Source organism: Hevea brasiliensis, chromosome 2, assembly GCF_030052815.1.
Source record: "Hevea brasiliensis isolate MT/VB/25A 57/8 chromosome 2, ASM3005281v1, whole genome shotgun sequence".
NCBI classification, from domain to species: domain Eukaryota; kingdom Viridiplantae; phylum Streptophyta; class Magnoliopsida; order Malpighiales; family Euphorbiaceae; genus Hevea; species Hevea brasiliensis.
Window position 1 is genome coordinate 124,640,657 of NC_079494.1, and position 25,217 is coordinate 124,665,873.

At 31.1% G+C, this 25,217-nt stretch overlaps 5 protein-coding genes across 6 annotated transcripts; 3 read left to right on the forward strand and 2 right to left on the reverse strand.

Annotated features, from left to right (window-relative positions):
- Positions 1-923: 923 nt before the first annotated feature.
- On the forward strand, positions 924-1,618 carry LOC110649108 (putative invertase inhibitor). The gene has a single exon (XM_021803528.2). It carries the CDS (start codon positions 941-943, stop codon positions 1,475-1,477), a length of 537 nt encoding a protein of 178 aa, XP_021659220.2. The 5' UTR covers positions 924-940; the 3' UTR covers positions 1,478-1,618.
- Positions 1,619-5,194: 3,576 nt separating this feature from the next.
- Positions 5,195-7,508, reverse strand: LOC110649115 (acyl carrier protein 1, mitochondrial). The gene is made up of 2 exons (XM_021803542.2): positions 7,242-7,508; positions 5,195-5,507 (listed from the first exon to the last, which is right to left on the reverse strand). The coding sequence occupies exons 1-2, from the start codon at positions 7,440-7,442 to the stop codon at positions 5,331-5,333; spliced, it is 378 nt and encodes a 125-aa protein (XP_021659234.1). The 5' UTR covers positions 7,443-7,508; the 3' UTR covers positions 5,195-5,330.
- Positions 7,509-7,640: 132 nt separating this feature from the next.
- Positions 7,641-11,422, forward strand: LOC110649099 (ras-related protein RABH1b). Its single transcript, XM_021803517.2, has 6 exons — positions 7,641-7,997; positions 9,609-9,679; positions 10,040-10,128; positions 10,409-10,520; positions 10,847-10,937; positions 11,019-11,422. Exons 1-6 carry the CDS (start codon positions 7,881-7,883, stop codon positions 11,160-11,162), a joined length of 624 nt encoding a protein of 207 aa, XP_021659209.2. The 5' UTR covers positions 7,641-7,880; the 3' UTR covers positions 11,163-11,422.
- A 1,673-nt stretch (positions 11,423-13,095) lies between these two features.
- Positions 13,096-15,853, forward strand: LOC110649127 (probable purine permease 11). 2 transcript variants are annotated; one of them, XM_021803563.2, is made up of 3 exons: positions 13,096-13,512; positions 13,886-14,085; positions 14,713-15,853. In XM_021803563.2, exon 3 carries the CDS (start codon positions 14,894-14,896, stop codon positions 15,803-15,805), a length of 912 nt encoding a protein of 303 aa, XP_021659255.2. In that variant the 5' UTR covers positions 13,096-13,512; positions 13,886-14,085; positions 14,713-14,893; the 3' UTR covers positions 15,806-15,853. The 2 variants fall into 2 exon arrangements, with proteins under 2 accessions (XP_021659255.2, XP_021659261.2); XM_021803569.2 differs by lacking the exon at positions 13,886-14,085.
- Positions 15,854-21,360: 5,507 nt separating this feature from the next.
- On the reverse strand, positions 21,361-23,057 carry LOC110649142 (uncharacterized). The gene has a single exon (XM_021803580.2). It carries the CDS (start codon positions 22,630-22,632, stop codon positions 21,664-21,666), a length of 969 nt encoding a protein of 322 aa, XP_021659272.2. The 5' UTR covers positions 22,633-23,057; the 3' UTR covers positions 21,361-21,663.
- Positions 23,058-25,217: the final 2,160 nt, after the last annotated feature.

Consider the following 25,217-nt stretch of genomic DNA (forward strand, 5'->3'; position numbering starts at 1 on the left):
ATTTAATAAAATACTTTTTTATTATTTAAGCTATAAATTAATTAGACTTATTGTAATTATGTTCAAATTAAAGTTGGGAAAATCCTACTAAAACAGATAAAAAATTTTCAAATTAAATTAATTAATAAAGAAATTCAGATGATAATTAATGTTGTGATAATAATTTTTTTATTATTTGGATTTGAAAAAATCAAATTAATTGTGGAGTAAAATATGAATTATAATTGGAAAAATAAATTAAATAATAATTATATATTTGAACGTTTAAGAAAGACATAAATAATTTATCATTATTTGAATTTCAAAGATAAGTTAATTAAGAGTGAAATTTGGATTGTAATTAAGTATTTAAATTAAAATTAATTAAAAATTATATATTATTGTAAATACAAAGCTTTTCCTTTTATGAGATATTGTTGAGTCTATAAATATTATATAAAATTCAATAAAAAATTATAAATTTATGCTCCATTTCTATTTATTTCACAGAAAATAACTCGGATATGAAAAATTTTTTCTAAAAATATATTTTTAATGAAAATATTTTTTTTTATTTAATTGTAATATTAAATTAATGATATTTATTTATTTTATATACATATAAGTATGTTCATGTTTTGATAAAATTTTTAAAGTTTAGAAAATAAAAAATAACTTTTTATTTTAGAAAATAGAAATCATTTTTCTTAAAAATGACATACTTTTCCTTTGAATAGAAAAATATTTTCGGTTAATCAATTTTTCTAAGTGCTCTCAGATACCGAAAAATATGAAAAATATTTTCTATGCAATAAATGAAGTCTTAATTTAATTCATTGTAATTAATTATAAATGAAAGCTAAACATCTATAATCAAATATTAAAAAGTGACACTTGGTATAAATTTAATATCATATATATATATTACTCTCTCAGTGAAGGGCCACCAGAAAAAAACAATATGAACCCTAACTTCTCTTTCTTTTCCCTTCTACTTTTCTTCATTTCCTTCCTCGCCATAACTGCAACCGATCTCATCATCCAAGAAACTTGCAGGAAATGTGCACGTAATGATCCTAATATTTACTACAGCTTCTGTGTGGCCTCCCTTCAAGCATCTCCTGATGCCCATAGCGCTAATCTTCGCCAACTTGGCATCATCTCCCTCAAGCTAACTCGCGTCAACGTGACTGACACCAGGCACTACATTAAGGAGCTCTTGAAGAACAAAAGATTGGATCCCAACTTCAGGGCTTGCTTAAATGACTGCCTAGATCTTTATTCAGATGCCAACTCCACTCTGAAACAAGCCATCAAAGACTACAAGTCTAACCACTATGAAGATGCCAATATTGCAGTGAGTTCAGTTACCGATGCCTCCACGACTTGTGAAGATGGATTCAAAGAAATGGGTATAGTCTCACCATTAACGGGGAGAAATAACAATACGTTCGAGTTGTCTGCTATAGCACTTTCGATCATCAATATGCTCCATTGATTTCCTATTGTTCCCATTATTTGTCCTGTTTGGTTTTTCTTCGTTAATGGTTATACGTCAGTTTAATTCTATGAACTTGGTTAGGTTCATCATCAATTCATGACTGCCTAATTATTAATTCGATGACAATATAATGTTCAGTTTTGAAGCAAAATTCTGTCAAAGCGTAACGCCTTATTAATCTCGTATTATTCTTTAGATCAAGTGAGAAGAATTGAACATTTGCATGAAAATGTCGTTCAAATCACAGAAAGAATACCACTTCCCCCCCCAACCCACCTTTTTTTTTTTGAAAAAAAGAATATCAGAGTGTCAGCAATATTTAAATAAAAATTGGATTAAGATTGATCATATTTGAGAGGCATAGCGAAAGCAAAAATGAATAAAAGAAGATGTATGATTAGCATGTGATGCGACCATTTGTGGCCGGCGACAACACTTGAGAGTTGAAAGGCCTATCGCCGTCCTATTCATATATCCTATTCTCACGGGGGGGGATCCGACTGGCCTCATATTCGTTTTTGCGAATAAGAAAAGCAATACATTTGAATAAATTTCACTCCACGAAATGTACATTCTCTTACCATATTCCTGTACAAGCTGAAGCTCCTTATGGTTCTGCTTCTAAATGTAGATGTAAAACCAACCCCCAGGCAAAAAATGAAAAATAAAAATAAAAAACCACCAGCACTATTGCAACCAATAGATTTTTTTTTTTTTTTTTCTCGAATGAGATAAGGGGGAAAGTGACTTCCACTAGTCCTTGACAAAATGGGAGAAATGTTAAGCGAATGACATATTGCTTCAGTTAGATTCAAGGTTATAATGATGTTATAAAACACTAAAATTAGTTTCAGACAAGTGAAAAGAAATCGACATTCCCCCACTTTCACTCGACTTCCAACTTCAGATTCGAAGCATCCAGTTTTGTTTGGTACAACTGACAAGTTAAAAAAAATTGTGTGAAATTATTTCATTTAAGACCCTGTTACAAACTTAATTAAATGGACTGAGTACTCTAAGGTAAAAAAAAATGAAACTTATGGAAACAATTAAAAAAATTGTGTGAAATTATTTTTTATTTTAAGACCTTTAAAAAACTATTAAATGGACTGAGTACTCTGAAATGAACTTATGTGGACTTAGACTAATCATTGCTAAAAAGTTAAAATTAATTAATTATGTAATTAGCTCTTCATTCTTATAAGTCCTTTGAAGGTGTTGTAATATTTAGTCGTGGTAAGCTAATTATTAATTAACGTGCATTTGATTTTTTTTTTCTCTTTACACCGAAATTATTTTCCCTTTGTAATACTATCTATAATTAATTATTTCGCTTGCGTGTTGTACGAATTATTTATTATTTTATTTTAATAATATGATTTTATATATATTTCTCTATATTTTAAAATTTCATAATCATATTATAAAATTTTATTAATGATAATTTTTTTAATTAAGTATAGCTTTATTTCGAGTGTTTATATATAAATTTTTAATAGCAATCAATATAATTTTGTATTTGATAATATATCATTTAATTTTAAATTTTGAAATAATTTGATAAATAGATCATTTATTATTTTCCATAAGTTAATTGTCATATACCAATAAAAGTATAAATAAAGTAACATATATGATGTGATGATTTTTCAATTAATTATTAAAATTTTTAAATTTTAAATATAAAAATATTTTAAAAAATAAATATTTAAATTTCATTAATAATTTTATAGTGAATGATTATTTAAATAAATCTTAATATAATTTCTTAAAAAATAATTCACCTTTTCAAATTTAACTCAAATTCTAATTACAAAATATTATTTTCTTCATAATTACAATTTAATATAAGATAAGATTTTAACCATAATTTAAAAAAAAAATATTTACATAAAAAATTAATTTTATTTGAAATGTTAATATATAATTTTTTAATAGTAATGGAGATAATTTTATATTCATTAATTTAATTTTAAATTTTTTAAATAAGTTGATTAATAGATTGTTTTTTATTATTTTTAAATTAGTTGATTTTAATTCATATACCAACAAAGATAAACAAAAAAAATATGATATATTAAAATTTTTAAATTTTAAATATAAGAAATATTTTTAAAATGAATGTTCAAATTTCATAAATAATTTTTTAGTGAATAATTATTTAAAAATATATATTAACATAAATTTTAAAAAATCATTCACCTTTTTTTATCTGAAAATTTAATTAAAATTCTATTTTTTATAATTATTATTTTAGTGTTTGAAGTTTAAAAATATTTAGTTAAAAAGTTTATTTTATTTCAAGTGTTTATATGTAAATGTTTTAATAGTAATGATATAATTTTATATTTGATAATATATAGTTTAATCTTTAAATTTTTAAATAAATTGATTACTAAATTATTTTTTATTATTGTTTACAATTAATTGTCATATACTAATAATACTGATAAGGTAGAAAAAATAATATATATATATATATATATATATATATATATATATATATATATATATATATATATATTAGTTAAAGAATAATTCACTTTTTCTAATCTAATTGAAAATTTAATTAAAAGATATTTTTTTTACAATTTTTTAATTTCAAATAATTTTTTTCAGTTAAAATTCAATAATATTTAAATAAAAAATTAATTTTCAATATGATTATACTCAACTCAATTAAGTTTTTATCTCAAAAATTTATTAGGGTCAGTTATACGGATTTTCTTTCTCCACTCTAAATGATTTTGGGTTAAATCATCGAAAATGTGTAATACTTCTAGGTCATGTTTTATTACTCTCCTCCAAGTTAGTTAGGTCTACCCCTTTTTTTCTTTCTATCCTCTAATCCAATGTGCTCTACTTGTCTAACTGGAGCCTCCATATGTTTATACTTCACATGACCAAATCACCTCAATCTCTTTTCTCTCAACTTATTTTCAATTGGCACCACTCCCACCTTTTTTTTAATACTCTCATTAGGTACTTTATATAGTCTAGTATAGTTACTCATCCATCTTAACATTTTCATTTCCGCAACTCTTAAAACATAGATCCCACTACCATATAACATGACCGGTCGTATGACTGTGCGATAAATTTTTTTTTCAATTTATTAGAAATCTTACGATCACATCAAACTCCCGTGACAATTTTTAATATGATTATAAAAATACAAAATAAAGAATAAAACAAAGACTATGTCAAGCAGTGGCTTTCTAAGACTTTTTTTGAGATTTCTTATAAGTTAAGCAATACATTCTTACAATAATTAATAATTATAATTAAATCATTAATAAAAATTCCTCTTGATAACTGCTAATGTTTAATTAGTTTGTTATTCCACCTAAGAGTCCTTATTGGAATCACGGAGCTGCCACATAATATTTTTGCGCATCCCTTCTCCATAAGTAATTAATTAGTGAAACAGTTATTCCATATTTGTCATGAAATAACAAGCCAATAATTAATTCACACATAAGCAATTTCAATTATTTATTAAAAAAAAACTGCTGATTAATCATTTTTTTATAAGACCCACTATTAGGTAGTATAAACTTTCCTGCATAAGGCCAGACCCAAGTCTGCAATTGAACCAATCCACACGAGAAAAGGGAGGAACTCCTGAGCATCCTAATGCGAGACATGAAATTATACGAGTTCCAAAGTAATTAAAAACAAAATGAAAACATGTTAGTTCTGTTGATACTACTCTTATCAAACAGATTCAGATTATTTTCCAACTCATTACCAGGATCAAATCCATACAGACACCAAACAAGTCAAACAAGAACAAAGAAGAAGATCACTGCTTTCCTCACAATTCAAGGAAAGAAACCCCATGCATAAATCAAGCAGCCATTGGATGGTTATAAACATACTCAATGGCAAGATTACAGGAGTCAATCTTAACTGCTTCCTTGTCTGGAATTTCCAGCTTAAACTCCTCCTCTATAGCCATTATAATCTCTACATTGTCCAAGCTATCCAAACCCAGATCTTTCTGGAAATGTACATCTGGAGTCACCTGCAAATAATTGTCGGATAACTTTGTCAGTGAATCATTTGCTGAACACTAGAAATGAGATGCTGAATTTTACAGTTAACAATGGCATCAATGACCATAACTAGCCTGGAAGGCCAAAATGTAACATGATTGGATGAATGGGACTCCATGCATGGTGTAAAGCTCAATCCAGAAAATGGAGTAATAAATCAATCTAATAAAAAGCAGCAAAGTAACCTAGGGCCAAAAGCAATGATTCTATTATGACTAGTTGCACTGGTGATGTCACTTGAAGCCAAAACTTTATAGGAGCCAAGAAGAATCATGTGTTGTCTGCAAACTAATATCTCAAATGATGCCAACTACAAAATGAAGAATGCTACAGAAACAAAATGTGAAAATGCCTCCAAGAGAATAATACATCTATCTATAACGTCTTATTAGGCAATTAGATCTTCTTCCCTTCTAGAGGCACCAAAACATGGCTACAATAGATCCTGGCTGCATACTTCATAACCATAGCAGCAGTGGCCTCATATATAGCTAGCAAAATGACAGAACAAAATCAGGTAAAAGAAGAAGAAGAAGAGGAGAGAGAGAGAGAGAGAAACTAAAGAAAATAACATCCATAATAGACTAGCAAAAGGACCATCAATTTGAAATTTCTACATGATCTTCACTTTTTGCTTGGACATTGGGATAAGATAATGGTCAAATGACCACAAAAATTCTTACCTGAGCCATGTTTCTAATTTTAACCAATCCTTTTATTTTTTCAATTTTAATTCCAACTTTTGATGTTGGTAAAATTATAGCCAATTGAATAAAATTGACAAAAAAATGTTTTCTTTTAATCGCTGACTTGAATAAAAAACTAATTTTTAATTGATTCTTTGTTTTCCCCTCCGTCTCCAACCATTCTCATCTCCCCTCTCTCCTTCCTCAACCCTCTCTCCACCTTGTGTCAACCCCCAACAACATTTAAATTTTCCGCTCTTTTATGGCTTCTCTCTCTTTTGTCTTTCACTTTCTTTCAACCACTACTACGCAAGAAAACAGAAATCCAACTCCAACAACTTGGCCGTGCAAAACTTCTTATCTATCACTATCATCCTGCAGAGGTTAACTGCAACCTTCTGCTACTAAAACTAACTTTCCTTTCTCCAAATTCCATGAGTTCAATATAATTTATCAAATTACTAAACCAATTTTCTATGCATTTAATTTATGTTTCCATAGAAAATGAAAATTTCTCCAAGCTCACACTTCAAAGAATTTTAAAGCTCAAAACAAATTAGAGAAACATGTAGAAGTAATGGTTCACATCAGGCATCTGTAGGAACTAGATTTAACAAAAAGATATAGGGTTTAAAGGGGGGAGAAAAAACAAAACAAAACTTTTTTACTCATTAGCAAAAAGAAGGGGAAAAAAATCAACCTTTTGTAGCTAAATAGTGACCAAAAACAGAAATCACAAGAATCAAACAACGCAGCTTCAATTCCTAATGTGATAGAGAGGCAAAATTCAGCTTTCAGTCTGCTCTTATCAGCTTCCGATAAGTCAATTAAACTATAATTAAAAGAGAATAAAAATAATCAAATCAAATCCCCAATCAATTGAAGGTCCCAATAAGTATTTGATGCAAACAATCTAAATATTGAGCATTCACTTGTGTTGCCACATTTGAAGCGAATGAATATGAATTGGAGAATAAAAGTAAAAGAAATGAAAGGGAAAGCAATAATTGAATATACCCTGGATGGATCGACTTTAGGGAAACTCTTGACAACATCGAGGACTCTCCCGATGACCTGTTCCTTGCTGAGATGATCGTCATGTGATGACATTAACCGGATACAACTAGAGAAGCTCCATGGTTGAGATTTGCGACTGGCTAGGGCTAGCGTTTGTACGGGGACCCGGAGCTGGCGAAGTAGGACTGCTCTCAGTGCCATTTCTCTCTCTTCCTCGTTTCGGTTTGCTACTTCGGTTGATTTGGGTAGTTAGGGCACATGGGCACTTGGGCAGTAAACCATAATAGCCAGACTGGCAACTCGAGAGTCACGTACTATGCACGTGCCTCTTTTCAAGAATTAGTCCAATGAACGACTCGTCGTGAAAGCAAGTAGGGTATGCGCAGTCTCGAAACTCAGTTCCGTGGTTGGGTCCAACCCAATGCACCACTTGACCAACGTACGATTACGAAGCTGCCTGTTTCAAAATCAAACCCCGCAAGGCCAGCTTACGTCGATCCCTCTTCCTCTCCCTCTCCAAAAATATAAATACACACCAGAAATTCCTAATATCGAAGAGTGATTCTCCGATTTAGGGATCTAATCGTCGAGGAATTCTCGGCGAGATCTCGACTTCGGATACTGTGATAGATCCGTCTAATGGCTCCAGTTTCGGCACTGGCCAAGTACAAGCTGGTGTTCTTGGGTGATCAGTCTGTTGGCAAAACTAGTATCATCACTCGCTTCATGTACGACAAATTCGACAACACCTATCAGGTAATTTCTGAAAAAAAAAAGCTCTGCTTGCTTGATTGCATTGGGATCGGCTTACAAGTTGGCTTTGCTCATACTACATGGATGGATCTCATTTAAAATTGTGTTCTTATTTGATAGCTTGTTTCTGTAATTACATTTCATTTTTTGAGTTGTTCTGGATTTCAAGTGGGTTGTTCTAAGAGTCTTTAAATAAGACATTTTGTGCAGCTGCCTGAACAGCAAGCCATTGGGAATTCCTGAAACTATTCCTAAATCATTGAGGAGTAGACTGCTAAAAAGCTAATTAGGATAACAAATTTTATTAAGCCTATAAGCTTAGCATTTTCACTTGTGTGAATTTCAAAATTGACTAAATTGGGCACCAGTTTCAAGTTATTCACTCATTTATTCAGGCAATATTTGCGTTGATGATTAGCTATTCATTATAGTTTTTGGGCAAATTGATCAAAGCTCTTCTTTTAGGAACTATATGGTTTTAACTGACTATTAAGTTGATCGAAGGTAATTTGAGCTATTAGAAGGTTAATATGAGCATTCATGGCATTAGGATGGTTTTAATCATAGTTTTGAAAACTGAACTGGACTGGTCAGTCGGACTAGTTTAACTGGAAACCGGAGCTTGGTTTGGTTTTGTTCAATCACAAATCCTGTTTGTCGTAAACCTGCTCTGAACTGGAATGAACTGTCCGGGTAACTGGCAAACAGGAGCTTCTGGCAAACCGGAGCTTGTAGCAAATGCAGGATGAAGGATTCATACACTGGATCAATTATTGCTTTTTGATGTGTCTTACCACTATAACTAGAAGGAGAACTTGCAATTTCACTTCCTATATATTATTGTAGTAAATATTAACATAAATTAATTAACAACTATTAACTTAAGACAATTGCAAAAAAATAAAGATTTATCTATTTCACTAATTTATGATTTGAATAATTAATAGTACTAATAATTTATGTTATAAATATATTAACATGAATTATTTTTTATTTAAAATTTTCTCTATATATTAATCAATAAAATTTTAATTTATTAAAAATTATTTTTTATTAATATGAATAAATTTATTATTATGAAAATTTTATCCTAAATACTTTTTATTCTAAAATATTATCATTTAAAGTTTTGATTAAAATTTAAATTATTTTTTAAAAATTATTTATAAATATATTTTAATTGTTATTTATAAAAAATGTCAAACTATTAATTATGATAATTTATTTTTGTTTTTAAAGAAATTATTAATTTTATGATATATTTAATATTTATTTAATATTATACCATTTAAACCTCAGTTTAATCCCTGTTGAACCTTAAATCTTTAACCTTATGTCTTCATTGATTGGGCTGGGTTTGAAATTCTTGGGTTTAATTGATGGTTTAGTAACATGAGTGCAACATATTGGAAGCCATGGTGATAAGCCATAGACCTGCACTGCCTTTTTTGGGCATCTGTTCACACTAACATACCTCTTATGGATCATCCGAACGTCATTTCATTTAAATTGTACTATTTTACTTTACAAAATTCATTACATGATGCTGTTTCTTTCACTGCTTAATTTGTTTCTCATCTTCCAAACTTATTTGTGTCTTTAATTGATAATCAGGCAACTATTGGTATCGATTTTCTATCAAAGATAATGTATCTTGAAGATCGAACTGTTAGATTGCAGCTCTGGTGAGGTCTTAGCAGCAGTACTTTGTGGATACATGAGCATAAAGTTACTCATTTCCCCTTTTAATGTTATTGAACTTGTCCATATCCAAAAGCTATTATAGAATGATGATAAAGAGATTGGTAAAAGTTATTTCTTCTTGAGATATCTGCTTCATGTGTGTTTTGTGACAAACAATCCTCATATAAGCATTTGCATGTGAATGCAATGGTGCTGCTATTATGCTATGAAATGTGATACATGCATTGGCTATCAGTTTCTTTGATGATAGTGAGTTCATTTGCAAAAACATATTATTTATTTCATTTGCCTTAATATCACGATCTCACCTCAAATACAAATCACAATCAAATGTACCGCAGGGACACTGCTGGACAGGAAAGGTTCAGAAGCCTCATTCCAAGCTATATTAGGGATTCCTCAGTGGCTGTTATTGTTTATGATGTTGCAAGTATGTGGCTTTTTCTATTTTTTTTTATTATTATTTTTTTTATGTTTCATGAACTTTCTCTCTTCTATCTCTCTCTGATCCTTCATGTTGCATTTATTGGTACTAAAGAGCAAACAATTAAGTCATTGACATGCAGACGTACAGTTTGTGCTCTACTGTATCATACTTATCGTCTAGTATCTCTCTTCCACTTAAGTTTCATGTTCGCAAAATTTCCTACTGGCCTTTGCTTCATGCTTGTTGAAATTTGCTAACTACTTGGCATTTCCTTGTGGTGTAGGCAGGCAGTCATTCCTGAACACTTCTAAGTGGATTGAAGAGGTTCGCACTGAGCGGGGCAGTGATGTCATCATTGTACTAGTTGGGAATAAGACAGACCTGGTAGACAAAAGGTGATGAATTAAATTTGTCTGAAGCTCAATGTGAAAATGTTTTATTGGATTTTTTGCGGCTTCATTTTTTATTGCTTAGATGGGTCAGTGATGTAGCTTGGTTCTAAGAAAATGAATAGTTGTAAACATCTTTTTATCATAAATATATCACATAGTTTGTACAGGTCAAAAATGTAGAGAGTTTATTGTACAGAAATTTTGGTTCCTGAGGAAGGCAGTGATGAAAGATAAGAGTTGTTAGCCTCCTTAACTAGTTCTCTTTTCCACTTAAGTGCGTGTCTGTGTGTGTGTGTGTGTGTGTGTGTATTATATGACTTGTTTGACAGGCAAGTTTCAATAGAGGAAGGAGAAGCCAAAGCTTGTGATCTCAATGTCATGTTTATTGAAACTAGTGCAAAAGCTGGCTTCAATATAAAGGTAAAACACTTGGCTGGGGCACAGATATTGTATGTTTGGAATTTAAAATTTGGTCTTAATCTTCCAATTCTCCCTTTTCAGGCACTGTTTCGGAAGATTGCAGCAGCCTTGCCAGGAATGGAAACACTTTCTTCAACTAAGCAAGAGGACATGGTAGATGTCAATCTGAAGTCTTCCAACACAAATGCATCATCTCCGCCAGAGTCTGGAGGTTGTGCCTGTTGATACACAAAATTGAGATCTAAGCTTACTCTGTTTGCAGCATTTTACTTGGATGCTTATGTGATCCTACACATGTAAAGTTTGTGATCCCCTTGTAGCATTTGGTATTTGACTGTTGTTTGATTGTTTAAGAGGTATAAGTTGCCGAGAGGAGACTAAATAGTAGTTAGGCTTGTCTTTTACGTGTATTTCTTGCGGAACTCTCGAGACGGGAATTGTGTAAAATCTTCTGTTTGTATTCCGTTTAGTTTCATTGTTGCAAATGTTTCTGCTGAGTGTATTTATTTTATTTATTTATTTATTTTTAATGTTCCACTTTTATAAGGAGATTCTTGTGATTTTTTGTAGGATGGTCTATCTAAAATGGTAAATTAATAATAAATAGTTATTTATGTATGAGTTGGTCTCATATAAAATATGATAAATATCAATTAATTTTTTTTAATGTTTTAATTATAAAAATATTAAAATAACAAAATAATTAAAGGATGTATTTTTATTAAAGAAGCAACTTTTAAATTTTAATTTCAAATAGACTTTGTTCAGCTAAAAAAAAAAAAAAAGAAGTATGGGTGTGGCTTGTTTTTCATGTTTAAAAGTAGTAATATTAATAGGATGATGGAACTCATTATTTTGTGAGATGCACGTTCACTGGATGTACCCAGTAATTTACAATAAATTGATTTTGTATTTTTTTTATTTAAAGATAAATATATGCACTCCAGTGATTTTGTGATAAGATACACTATTGATAAAATCATGACAATTTTATCAAAATATACTACCTCATATAAATCAACTACATACGTTATTCATAACTAATGTGAAATTTCGAAAGACCAGCCCTTCGTGCAGCGAACCACGTATACATGACTCATGATGGTTAAGCTCACGTGTACACTGGCTCACCATCTTGAGCACTTTGATTTTTTTACCAAAAGGTACATACACACCTAAGTGATTTAGTGATAGGACATATCCTTAGTAAAATCATAACAATTTTACCAAAACATATTAACCTATATAAACCAACTATACACGTTATCTACAATCGATGTGAGATCTCGAAGGACCGGTTACATATTTAAAAATATTAAAAAGTAAATTTGATATATTTTAATAAAAAAATTAAAATAATAAAATTTTTAATAATTTTTTAAAAGGCTTAACAGCATTTAATATGAAAGATACAACTTTTTTTTTTTAAAATTTCAAAACTTAATGGCAAAACGATAACTCATGTGTTAATGAAAATAATGTTCTCAATGTATTCAAATATATTGTTTATAAGCACCACCAAGCATGATGGTTTAATGATAGGTCTTGTAAGTTAGAGGGGTCTGATCTTAATTCGACTCTCTGTAAATATTATCTTCATTTAAGTGGATGGGTAAATCAATTATAATTATTTGTACTTGCGACTCTTTAAAAATTCATTATTGTTCAATGATAAATTTTATACACGAGTTGAATCAGGATCAATAAAACTGTTTAACTACGAACCAACTTATGTACTTTGGTAAACCCATTTTAGGGTTGTACCAAATTGACTCTCTCCACTCGATGAATAAAAACTGCATTTTAAAAAAAAAAAAAATTCGCGGCTAACTAATAACTCTAAACCAGTATTTTATTCATCCTGATTAACACTCAAATAAAAAAAAATTTCTGAGTAACACTAATTAAATATTTAATAATTTTTATTATTTAAAATCATTATAATAAATAAAAAAAAAAAGGCTGATCATGGTTTTTTTTTTTTTTTTTCATTTCATTGATGGTGGAACTAATGGAAGCAAATTTCTAATTTGCTAGCTTCTTAAGCTGGTTCTTTCCCTATCGGTGTTCACCATCTTGCTTTCCCCAGCCTCTCTCCAGGTCTTTGCCAATGGTTGGCTTACGATGCGTATGGTATAGCTCATCCTCGTTTGGTCCCTAGCGACCTTTAATTAGGTCCTTTCGTAAATTTAAAAAATGAAAACGAATAACTCTTCCCTCTATGTATAAAAAAATAATAATAAAACAACGCAACTGGAGCAGCGTTTCAACGTTTCTGACATGTTTCCGAAACGGAAACTCCTAGACCCCCGTATGGTACCTTCCTGGCCGCCTTTGCAATTTGCGAAAAGTTGAAATCGCGTTTCTGTCAAAAAAAAAAGAAATTATTCTGGGAACTTCGTTATGTCGCGCTTCCGGGCGTAAAACTATTTCCTTCTTCCTTTCTCGTTGGTCGCTACCGCTGTTCTCCCTGGGCTTTTCGTCTCAACTGTCCTTTGAAGAGCCGGCGACCAGAATGTCCTCATCGAAAACCGTTAGCCGATCCAACCTCAAACCATGCTAGCTGCTGACTGCCGTAAGTTTTCGTTGTTTCTCTTTACTGATTTCTGTTTTTTTTTTCCCCCTATTTCTTCCTTCTATTTTTGGTCCAATTTCTTATTTGTTTTTTCCCTTAATTTTTTAAAGGATAATTGTCGTTATTTTTCTAATAGTATTCAATCAAAGAATTCTATTCTGATTAATTAATTTAATGATATACAAAAAAAATTAGGTATAATTATATTTTTAATATTAACCTTATACGCGATTCGGGAACTGTCCCGTATCCGTTTCTGCGTTTCTTCGTATCCGTGCTGCCGATTTCCGTGGTGCTGGTGTATTTGAGTTTGATGGAGAGCATTGACTATTGACTTAATGAAAGTTGAAACGCTTTTCTCCTACTCCTACAGTAAAAAAAAAAAAAAAAAAGAAGCCCGTGGCGGCAGTGGTGGGTAGAGAGGGGGATGTTGGCTGATGTTGCACCGCAAATATGGAATGGAATCCGTCACACTGCAAATACCTTCATTTACAGCTTACATAATTGTGGTAGATTTCAAAACCAATTTACTGGTGTTTGTAGTGAACCGGGCGACTTCAGCCAACATGACAGGTTTCTCTTTGTTCCCTTTTTCCCTTTTTTTTTTCTTGGTTTCTCACATATGCCTTTCTCAGTTATAATAGAAAATTAAATTTTGATTCTCTGTTTGGCTGTCGCGGACTTGAGCGGGCGGTTTGTACATGCCTTTACTTGCTTTCACTACCGTATTCTTAGTCTGCTGTCATTTTCTTGATTATTTTCAGAAGATTGTGCAGAAATTTTGTCAATATCCTTAGAAATGAAGTTGATATGCATGTTTTTGGGTTGATAGACTTCGGTATTTTATGCTACTCGGTCATTGCATAGGTTGTTTTTGTAGAGGGGTAGATATTCTAAGTTGCACGCAGGGATAATATTTCAAATTAACAGTGTCTTCTAAGACTATTCGTTCCATATAATTCTCTCTGTTAAGAGGATTTCAGATTTGAATTATCATTCTCGTCATTAAGTGTTTGAGGCATTATACACCATATTTGATTGGACATATAAGATTCCATATGGGTATCATTGGCTGTTATCAATGCCATGCATTAATAATTTAAATTATTTAACTTATAATTACTCTCATTGATATTAGAATATACTACATTACAATTTTTAAATTGTCTACGAATTCTTCTCTTATTTTCCCTGCTACAGACAATCGAGGACCATTTTTGAACAAGGATGAAAATACTGCTGGGCAATCACCATTCCTTAAAATCAAGCGTTGGCAATGGTGGCTTTTGGTGGCAATCAACATTTTCTTCCTTATTGCAGGCCAGTCTGCTGCTGTTCTTCTTGGGAGATTTTATTATGGCGGAGGTGAAATAGCAAATGGATGGCAACTTTGGTTCAGACTGTTGCTTTCCCAATCCTTTGCATCCCTCTCTTCGTACTTCCATCCCATCAAGCACCTTCAATTTCTTCCACCTCACCTTCCGTTAGGATTCTCGCCTTAATATACTTCTTTCTTGGAGTACTTATAGCTGGTGATACCATGTTATATTCTACTGGACTCTTGTACCTCTCTGCCTCTACTTCTTCTCTCATTTGTGCATCCCAACTAGCTTTCAACGCCACTTTCTCATACTTCATCAATTTTGAAAAGTTCACTTATTTAATTCTCAACTCTGTGGTTGTGCTATCATTTTCTGCGGCCCTCATTGCAGTCAATGATGATTCAGATGGCCCGTCAGGAGTCTCTAAGTGCAAGTATATCATTGGCTTCCTTTGTACTCTTGGTGCTTCAGCAATATACTCTCTTTTGCTTTCTCTCATGCAGCTGTCCTTTCAAAAGATCATAAAAAAGGAGACATTTTCTGTGGTGTTGGAAATGCAGATTTACATATCACTTGTTGCCACCTGTGTCTCTATCATTGGCCTTTTTGCTAGCGGGGAATGGAAGACTTTGCATGGAGAAATGTTGACTTTTGGCAAGGGGACGATGTCTTACATTATGACACTGGTTTGGACAGCAGTTTGTTGGCAGGTTTGTTCTGTTGGTGTTGTAGGCTTGATTTTCTTGGTATCTTCTCTCTTTTCCAATGTAATAAGTACTGTCGCCTTGGCTGTCTCTCCTATGGCTGCTGTTGTGGTTTTCCATGACAAGATGAATGGTGTGAAGGTTATATCTTTGCTTATGGCTTTCTGGGGTTTTGGCTGTTATATTTACCAGAATTATCTTGATGATTCAAAGGTGAGGAGAGAACAGCACGATGTTATTGAAATACATCATGATTCTTCATTTTGATAACTTCAGAATTGATGCTAATGAAATCCTTAGTGATTCTTTATCTTAGATCTTAGGTATTTTTTTATCACTTCTTTTTTAAACTGTATTGATGCCATATGCTTCCAGTTTGTTTGTTATGTTAATTTGGTGAGTTTGGTTTTTGAAGTGTGGAAATTAATCTTTGGCTTTTAATTGGATAAAGCCATTTCCTTATTATAGTCTCTCCTGGAGGATATTTGTAGACTGTCCCACCTTAATTGTCTTTGCTTGAAGTGACTATTCCTCAACCAGCACCTTTGTTGTCCCTGTGATATTTTAGCAGTTGAATCTCAGATTTTTGAACTTATACTTCAATGGTATTTACAAAGAAGTTGGTTCAGTATCTGAATTAGAAATGAAAATGATGGGACATTCTTTTGCAGCAAGAAGCTTTGTTTGGATGAAAGTCTTATTTTTGGCTTGAAGCATGTCATTGTTGCTTAAGAACAGAAGCTGATTAATTAGAAATGTGCGACTGTAATAGAATAAAGCTAATCAAGAAACTAAACATCTGGAACTTGAACAAATCCAAGTATTCTTTTTCATGGCACCAAATAAATATGATCTAAAATTGTCTGAAGTGCATGTGATCCATGACTATGAATGCAGTATTGCTTTATAAAGCTTTTATCATATAGTGTATGGATTGAGCTATGAGTGCAGATCTTGCATAGTTTCTTATTTTCTTTTTCCCTGGAGGGGCTAATTTATACTTCTGGTTTAGTTTTGTAGCCAGATCTGTTTTGATGAACTTTTAGACGGTGAGTATATCTTTATTGTCCAAAAGAAAGTGGTGGCGGTGGGGGAGCCAGAGCTAAAATTTAGCTTAGTGCCTTTTGTGATGGCTTGCAAAAAGTATTGCTTACCAGTTTTCACATATCCTGATCCTGGCAAGGGAAAGGAAAGTATTTTTTATTGCTGGTAGTCTGCTATAACAAAAGATGTCAGACGCTCTTGAGTTCTCTTGTAGTTGATGTGGATGACACTTCAAGTATTAGGTAGCTTCTCTGTGAGTCCGCGTCGTGGGGAATTAAACTGATCATTTTATATTCCCTTCACTGTTAAACCAGGTCATCTTTTTCACACCAGTGCATGCTTGAAAAAGCATTACTAACTTGACACCTAAACAAAGAAAAAAAACCCATCTAGCATCTGGGAATTATTAGGGGTCTGTAGGGCAAAAAGAAGTAAAAATGTCTTCACTTTCTAGTGTTTGTGATAATAAAGACAAGGAGTATACCTTGTTTCATCATTGCTAAAATTATGACCTTGTTTAATAGGTTGTGGGTGTGTGATTGTAGAGGATTTCAAACTTCTAGCATAGTTTTTTTCATTATAAAAAGCCTGTTTCTGCAGGCTTGAATCTGGAATCACCACGTCAGACATATAAGAGCCTTTTTTTTTTTGTAAAATACCTATCTTTGATTCCAGGTCACATGATTGCAAGTATGCAAGTTGAAACAGCATTTTAATAAAAGATTCTTGGATTAAAATTTGAATTTTATTTCATGTAACTTGTCTTCTTGTTGGATATATATATTCTAATTAAACCATTTAGGAAAGATTAAAAATATCAAATATTTGAAGAAAAATTTTCAATTCAACCTCTAAAATTTAAGTGAGATGTGGAAGGTCCACCTCAGCACTACATCAGCAGGGACATGTCTTTTGAATACATTTATCTTAAAAATAAACTTACAGAGATATATAAGTAATCTCATTAGATGAATAATTTATTTAATAATTCTGCCCCATAATTTAGCTGGTGAACTAACTACTAATTGGAATATGATAAAAAATAAAAATAATAATAAAACCATTCAAGCTTTTTGAAAATTGAAATGCCCAACGCGTTCACACAGACCAGAGAACAACTATATGGACTAAAATTAATGACGAGACGAAAAGACAAAATTTGAAGGCTTTAGAAAATGTCATTCTTGAAAAAGATAACTTGAGGACGTTTAATGTGTGTAGAAGAAAATTCAGAAAAAGAAGCATGACGTTTACCATCTTTCTGTAATTGCATTGCAGGCAACACCAACACCACACATGCTTTTCCCTTTTCATTTAAATCAACCCACCTATCTATCACCTAGATGCCCTCTTCTTCATTGCAGAAGCTTCTGTCATTGTACATTTGCTTTCAAACTTTTCTTTTATCAGAAAAATGTTGGTGCTTAAATCGTGATCCATTTTTCTAATTAGAGTTGGTCCCCAATAGTGTAGCTCATGACCATAAATAATTCATCATATTCTATCTTCCCTTTTTTTTTTTTTTTACATTTATTTGTTAAATATCTTTTGTGAGCTGTCTTTCTATTATACATGAAATAATTTATTTTATATACCCACATAATTTTTTGGATGATTAATGTTCATTTAATTGATGGCCCATCCATCCAATTTATATATATATATAAAAGGCGATTAATTAAAAGGCCATACTTGGAAAAAAAAAAAATTAAAAGACCATATACTGTACAAGCAATTAAGGAGGAGCAATGGCCAAGTGGCAGCAACATGATAGACCTAACAATTAATGTGGTTTAATTTGAAATTTTTCGTAGGTGATGTTTGAAACTAATATTAATCGTTCATTGCATTGTTCTAATGACTAGCTTACTTGAGAAATATTATTTAAACTGTAAAAAAAAATAATAAAAATGACTTGTATTATTAAATTAATATTATAAAGTTAATATATCATTTTTTTTAATTATCTCTTACATTTAGGGATTCAATAATTATTTTGTAATATAATAATTTTAAATTTAATTACATGTATAAAGTATCACTCAACAATTCATAACGTATACAGATGAATAGACTAATTTCCACATCAAAATCAAGTAGGCTATGAGGAGACGTAGGAGCTCCGCGTCTAAAACTTGGAAAATTAAAGGCTTAAATTTTTTTTTTTTTTTTTGAGATCTTCAATTTAACCTATTTAATTTTTTTTTTCAATTTAATATAAAAATTTTAATTTAGTTTAAAAATTAAGAAAATTAATAAATTAAATTTTTTTTTAATTTTTTAGCTTAAATCAAAAAATTAAGAAATTTAGTCTCAAAATTAAAAAAAAATTAAATTTAATATTTTTTTTATTTAAATCAAGAAATTTAATTCATAAATTTAATTTTTGAAATAAATTGAGTTTAAATTGAAACTTTTAAATTAAAAAAAATAAAAATTAACTAAATTAAACTTTTGTAATAAATAAAGAAACTAAATTGAATATTTTGCCAAAAAATTAAACACCACATCCATTATTTCAAAGAAGATACCATATAGTATTGGCAAACAAATAAAAAAAAAATGGTATGCACAGATATATAGGCCTATTTTTTTAGAAAGACTCAAAATTATTAGGTGAATAATATGCTTTTTAGTCATTGAATCAAACTATATTATACCATAAAATTATAAGAATCAAATATTTAAAAAATAGAAATAAAATAAAATAAAAATTCGTTGCTAAACTGATAAAATTTGTTGGTAATTTCAATGATTCTTTATCAATAGTAATAAATTTATCAATAAATTCTTGTTACTGATGAATATTTCAATCCATTCGGAAGGAAATTAAAAAAAAAATGTTTTTAATATAATAAAAGTTATATTTTGTTTGTAATTTATCCAAGATTTTAAATATGTTATTAATTTTAAAAAATATATTAATAAATTAAAAAATTTGTTGATAAATTGTGCATTATTTTTTAATATTATATAATTTATTAATAAATTTAAAAATTCATTCATAAATTATATAATTTCTTTTTTTATAATATATATTGAAAATCTATTTATGTTTTTAACAAATTAAATTTATTACCAAATAAGATGATTCTTTTAAGGCATGTTTTCTAGAAAGTAAAGCCAAAAAAATTAAATTGGAAAAAGAAAAATAAATAGAATTACAAAGAAAATAAAATCTTTATGAAAATAAAAATTATTATTTTCCTTGTAAATCATTATTTTTATTAGAAAAGAAAGAAAATGAAATGATTTGTTTATTTTATATGTTTTGACAAAAAAAATGATAATATAAAATTATTAAATTTTTATTATTATAATATTCATATTGAATAAATAAAATTATATAAAATAAAATAAAATAAAATAGTTTAAAATGCTTAAAGAATATTTTTTTTTCACAAATCTTTAATTTTTTTTTATAAAATAAAAGAATTAAAATTTTAATTTTTATTTCTCTATTTTTTCTTCAAACAAAATAAGATATATTTTTTTTTTCTAAGCTACTAATTCCCTCTTTTGTTGTTGAGTACAAAACAAGCCCTTAGTGATTATTAGAGTGCAAATGGGGCAACACATAGTAGGCGCAACACGGCACCACGCCCGCCCACTTTAAATGCCCCAAAGACAAAGACAAATATAAACGGCAAGACTGATTTTTGCATTTTCTTTTAAAGCAGGGAAAAAAAAAAAAAAAAAAAAAGTAGTCAGCTCTTTTAATTATTTCCAATGAATACGGATTGAATTTTCGTCAGTCCACAATACCAATATTAATTGCTCATTGAAAACTTAAGACATTTCAAGAAATTTCTACGATTAATACTCAACCTAGCAATAATTTCGAATTATTTCTTTCCTTTTCTTTTCTTTCCTTTCCTTTATAGCTTATATGGAGAAAAACAGACCAAAAAAAAAAATTTGCTTTTACAGTATGTTTAAAGTTTAAAATTTTATAAATTAATTTATTTTTTCAATTTTATATTTAAAAATATAATAAATAAAAATTTTAATTATTTTAACTTAAAATTTCATTTAAAAAGAGAAAATAAATAAAAAAAATTATGTGAATATGTGAAAACAATTTTTTTTTTTTTTGTGAATTCTTATATTTGAAAATATATTAGTTCCATTATTTTAAGAAAGCTTGACTCAAATAATATTAGTGAACAAAAATTAAAGATATAATTGATTTAATAAAATTGAGATTTTTTTTAATTGTTTAAAATTTGATTTTGTTAAAAATATTATAAAATTATTCATTTTGATTTTAAATATAATAATTGATATAAAAATTTATTTAATAAAATAAATTTTAATTTAAATATGTAAAAATAAACTTGAAAATATATAACTGTAAAAGAAAAAAAAAAGAAAAAAGGACCAACCTTTTCTTGCCGTTATGAAGGTTGATTTGGAGGTCCCAGCAGCCATTTAAACAGCAATCTAAAAAGTAAATTATCTTTTGAATGAGTCGCTCACATTAGAAGATGAAGATTGGGTCCGCCACCCACCAAAAGTGGAGGAAGTCGACGCCACCTCATTCTTAATTGTTTTCATAAATTTTTCAACCACTTCCCTCCTTTCTTAGTACTACGTATATGTTTGCCTTTTTTTTTTTTTTTTCGGTGGACATGTATATATATGCCTTTTGCTATATCAAATCTATACATATTTTCTTTCTTTTTTTTTTTATATTTACAACACCAATTTCTACATTTTATATCCAATAATAATAATAATAATAATAATAATCAAATACCAAATCATCACAGCACATATATAATAATTAATTTCCAATAAAATTAAATTTCACTATACGTAAATATTTCACAAACTATACAACAAAAAAGATACATAGTACTTCCTTTTTGTTTATGCTGCTAATAATAAACATCGCTAATGTACAGAGAAAACCAAACACCCATTTTCCTTCTTTTTTTTTTTCCCTTTTCCCTCCCTCTATGATCTAATTTATCAAACATTTATATATAACAAAAGAAGTTAAAACTGCAATATAGGAGGGCCAAAACCGTACTTTTATAATTATTACCATTGCCGTTGTCAAAGTCAATGATCCGTTCTCAACGGTTGTGATGAACCCTTCCAAAATCGCATAGCTTCCGCGACCGGTTCGCGTAAAATGACGCCGCCACGGACAGATGAGGCTTCACGGGAACCCTCGCTTCCCCGGAGAATCCCATATCGGGTGGCAATCCGCCTTTCTGGTTCCAGTGCCGGTTAGGGCTGGCCCTCAGCAGAGGGCTCAAACAAAACGCTAATCCCGATACGTTTGTGCCGTTTCCCGGCTTTCCTCTCCTCATCGCTGCTGGTGCTACTGGTGTCCTCTTCCACCACTGTGCCTGTGATGACTCCGAAGAGGACCCACTGCCAGACGGAGACCGATTGCAATCCTCACAATCATCGTCGGAATCCGCCCCTCTCGCTGGCGACATTCCTCGATCCATCCTCCGACGTGGTTTATGACCTACAACGCCCGAATATTGCTCAGAGAAGAGCGCAGATTGCTTTTTCCTGCGACCAGAAAATATTGCAGACAACCAGGAAGGCGAAGAAGATGATGCCTGGCACGAAGTCCTAGAAGGAACTCCACGACCGGAAACAGAAGGATCCGGATTAAATTTCTCGGATCTGGACCTGAACATATTGGACAAACGGGAGAATCTGGCGGGCTTAGCTTTACAAGTTGCAGAAGTGGCGAAGCCGGATGCTGTGGAGGCAGAGTTGTAAGTGGGGCCCATCTGGGGAGTGCTGTAGAAGCGGAGGTGGTGGGACCAGGAGGTGTCGTCGGATTTCCGGCGAGCAACGTATGGAGAAACGGAGCGAGGGAACATGATAGGAGGTGGCTGAGCGTCTGATTTGCGACTATCATCTACGGCGGCGCTTGAGTGGAGACAAGCCAATTGAGGATGGTGGTGTATCTGTTGAACCTGAGCCTGTGCGGCGATGAGGACGATAAGGCGTTCCCGGAGACAGGAGGCGCAGACGCCGACGGTGCTACTGAGGTCACAGGGATGTTTCTTACACCTCATTTATTGGGAGTGCAAAAATGTTAAAAATGTAAGGTATATATTGTGTGATTGATTGGGAATATAACAGTAGGGCGTTCATGCGGCGGAGGTGGTCTCCAGTGCCATTTTTCTGGGTGTGGTTAGCTCCTGCTGGAGGATGAAGAGATCTGATGAGGAAATCAAAGCGGAGGGTTTGTCTCCTTGTTAGTTTTTATTAATAAAAAGAAAAGGCGAGAGTAGACGAGCGTTTTTATGCCAGAGAGTGAGCATTCGGTTGTTGGAGTTTTAAATGTCTAGTGTATGGTGTTTCTTTATTAAACTCTAGAGAGAGAGAGAGAGAGAGAGAGAGAGAGTCTAAGTTTAAAAATCGACCGAGGGCACCCTGTATTTCTTTTGCAACACCAAAATGGGAATCTATATGCAAAGACTCGTATTCATTATATCTTGAGATAGCTTTTCAAGATTAGGCATGATTTTAATCCTCTACATATATATATATATATATATATATATATATCGTTTACTTTGGAACTTTTGTTTCCCATTTACTTGAGTGTTTTACTTTGTAATTATTGTTTGGGTTGACTGACCAACGATATGAGTAGGAAGTAGGAACCAGGATAGGAAGATGGCGTGAATGTTACTTTTTATCTGGGTAATGAGTGGAAGATACGCGCCATTTCAGGGAGCGTGCTTAAAGTAAAATCAGTTAAAAGGGAACAAATTTGGGTGTCCTATCATGTGGGTGCGATCCAGTGTGCAATCATGTGAGCTCTTTATCACACGGCTGTTTGTCAGTTTGTAAAGACATTCACGCGCTGCTTTTCTCAAATTTTATGTGCGGTGACTGATGAATTGGGCCTGGGCTGAAGGTTGATGCCTTGGGGGTATTCTGGCAATCAAATTCTGCTCAGGGCAGTTAAATGACGCTTTTAGTTTTAGCTCTGAATTAGTGCATTATGCAAATTTTTTTTTTTTAAATAGTGCATTATCAAATAAGAATAATGTGTAAAAAAAAAAAAAAAAAAAAGGAACGAATAAGATGCCCCTTGGTAAAGTGGGCGAGGGACTGAAATAATTAAGAAAAATGATGATTTTTTCCATGACACTGAGAGAGAGAAACAGTTCCTTGTGAGTTGCTGAGAATCGTTAACCCATTTTCATTATGGAAGTGGGCTTTCTAATTATTTAACACTCACTTTCTTTTAGGTTTAAATGTGATGGAGTGTCTGCTTTGTGTAACAAAACCATTGAAATTTTGACTCCTGTGGCCTTGTACCCATGTCTTTATTATGCTGTTTGCACTTTGCCACATTACATATCATTACCAAGGTGACCGCATGCTGATGCATTAATATTTCACCTTAGAGTTTTTTTTTTTTTTTTTTAGTTCTTTTAATTGTTATATTATATATTTATATATCTTATTTGGATTTTGCTAATATGTAGTCGGGCAAGATCCTAATACAGCTTATTACGGCATAATTAGCTATTCAAAGTGCGCACTATCAATCCTAAATCTACAGTGGACATTAGACAATCATGATTTTCTCCTTGCTGGACTCCATTCTAACGTCACAATTCCTTCCCTCCCCACCAAATTTAGATTTGGATAAAAGCATTGATAATAGACTGTGGCTGGGAAGCTTGTATCCCCCGCACTATGGACTATATATACCAAGCAATTGCTGAATCTTCCCTTTACATATATTAAAGCATATATATGATTCTAATGTGCTTAGGTTAATCAAAAAATTAATTGATCATATTTTAAGGTGTTTGCGTGCGTATATTTGGAGTGTTTTAATTATTGATGATAAACACACACAGAAATAATATTTTTTTCTTTTCAACTCTATTATTTTAAATTCTCAGCCGATTGATGATATATATATTTGGGACAAAATAAATTGTTGGAGTTTTTTCGTTTAAAAAAAAATATATAAAGTTTTTCAATTAATTGCGCATATTTTTATATTTTCATGTGTTTAATTTCAGTGATTTAAGAGGGGAGACAGGCAAAACAACTACAGGAGATAGCTGACCCCCAATCTATCATATGCACCAGCCAAGGCAAAATGCCATGAGGAGGAGGAGGCCCTTGAACAACATGAAAATCCAAGGAAAAAGATCTGGCAAAGGACACCAGCCAATGTGCTGAAAAAAATTAATATTTTATACCACTCTTATCGAATTTTAATGAGGACCTCAAGAATTTTTAAAAAAGGTTTTTTAGGTTAGAAAAATCTGTCTTCTGCTAAATTTCTTCATACTTAGGACATTCCACTTCTTTTTATTTAATTTTTAATCTTAATTAAATTTTTGATAATTACTTTGAAAAAAAATTAGATGTTAGATAAATTGGACAAATTCTTTAATTTTAGATCATTAATATATTTTAATTTCAATAGTTTATAATATCAAATATTCATTATATTTTTAAATTAATAGCAATTTTACTTAATTTTAATAAAGCTAATTTTATTTAAAATTAAAATGCTTACTGTTGTCGCTATATTTATTAAAAATAAAAAATTTATTTTTATATTTATGAAGCTATTTTATAACATGTTTAATTAGCACATAAATAAGTGATTAACAAATCA

Excerpts from the sequence above, each read along its gene's own strand:
- LOC110649108 (XM_021803528.2), top strand. The coding sequence starts at position 941 with ATGAACCCTAACTTCTCTTTCTTTTCCCTTCTACTTTTCTTCATTTCC.
- LOC110649115 (XM_021803542.2), bottom strand. The coding sequence starts at position 7,442 with ATGGCACTGAGAGCAGTCCTACTTCGCCAGCTCCGGGTCCCCGTACAA. Across the intron at positions 5,508-7,241 it reads CTAAAGTCGATCCATCCAGG|GTGACTCCAGATGTACATTT; the intron begins GTATATTCAATT and ends AATTATTTGCAG.
- LOC110649099 (XM_021803517.2), top strand. The coding sequence starts at position 7,881 with ATGGCTCCAGTTTCGGCACTGGCCAAGTACAAGCTGGTGTTCTTGGGT. Across the intron at positions 7,998-9,608 it reads AATTCGACAACACCTATCAG|GCAACTATTGGTATCGATTT; the intron begins GTAATTTCTGAA and ends ATTGATAATCAG. Across the intron at positions 10,129-10,408 it reads TATTGTTTATGATGTTGCAA|GCAGGCAGTCATTCCTGAAC; the intron begins GTATGTGGCTTT and ends CTTGTGGTGTAG.
- LOC110649127 (XM_021803563.2), top strand. The coding sequence starts at position 14,894 with ATGGCAACTTTGGTTCAGACTGTTGCTTTCCCAATCCTTTGCATCCCT.
- LOC110649142 (XM_021803580.2), bottom strand. The coding sequence starts at position 22,632 with ATGAGGTGTAAGAAACATCCCTGTGACCTCAGTAGCACCGTCGGCGTC.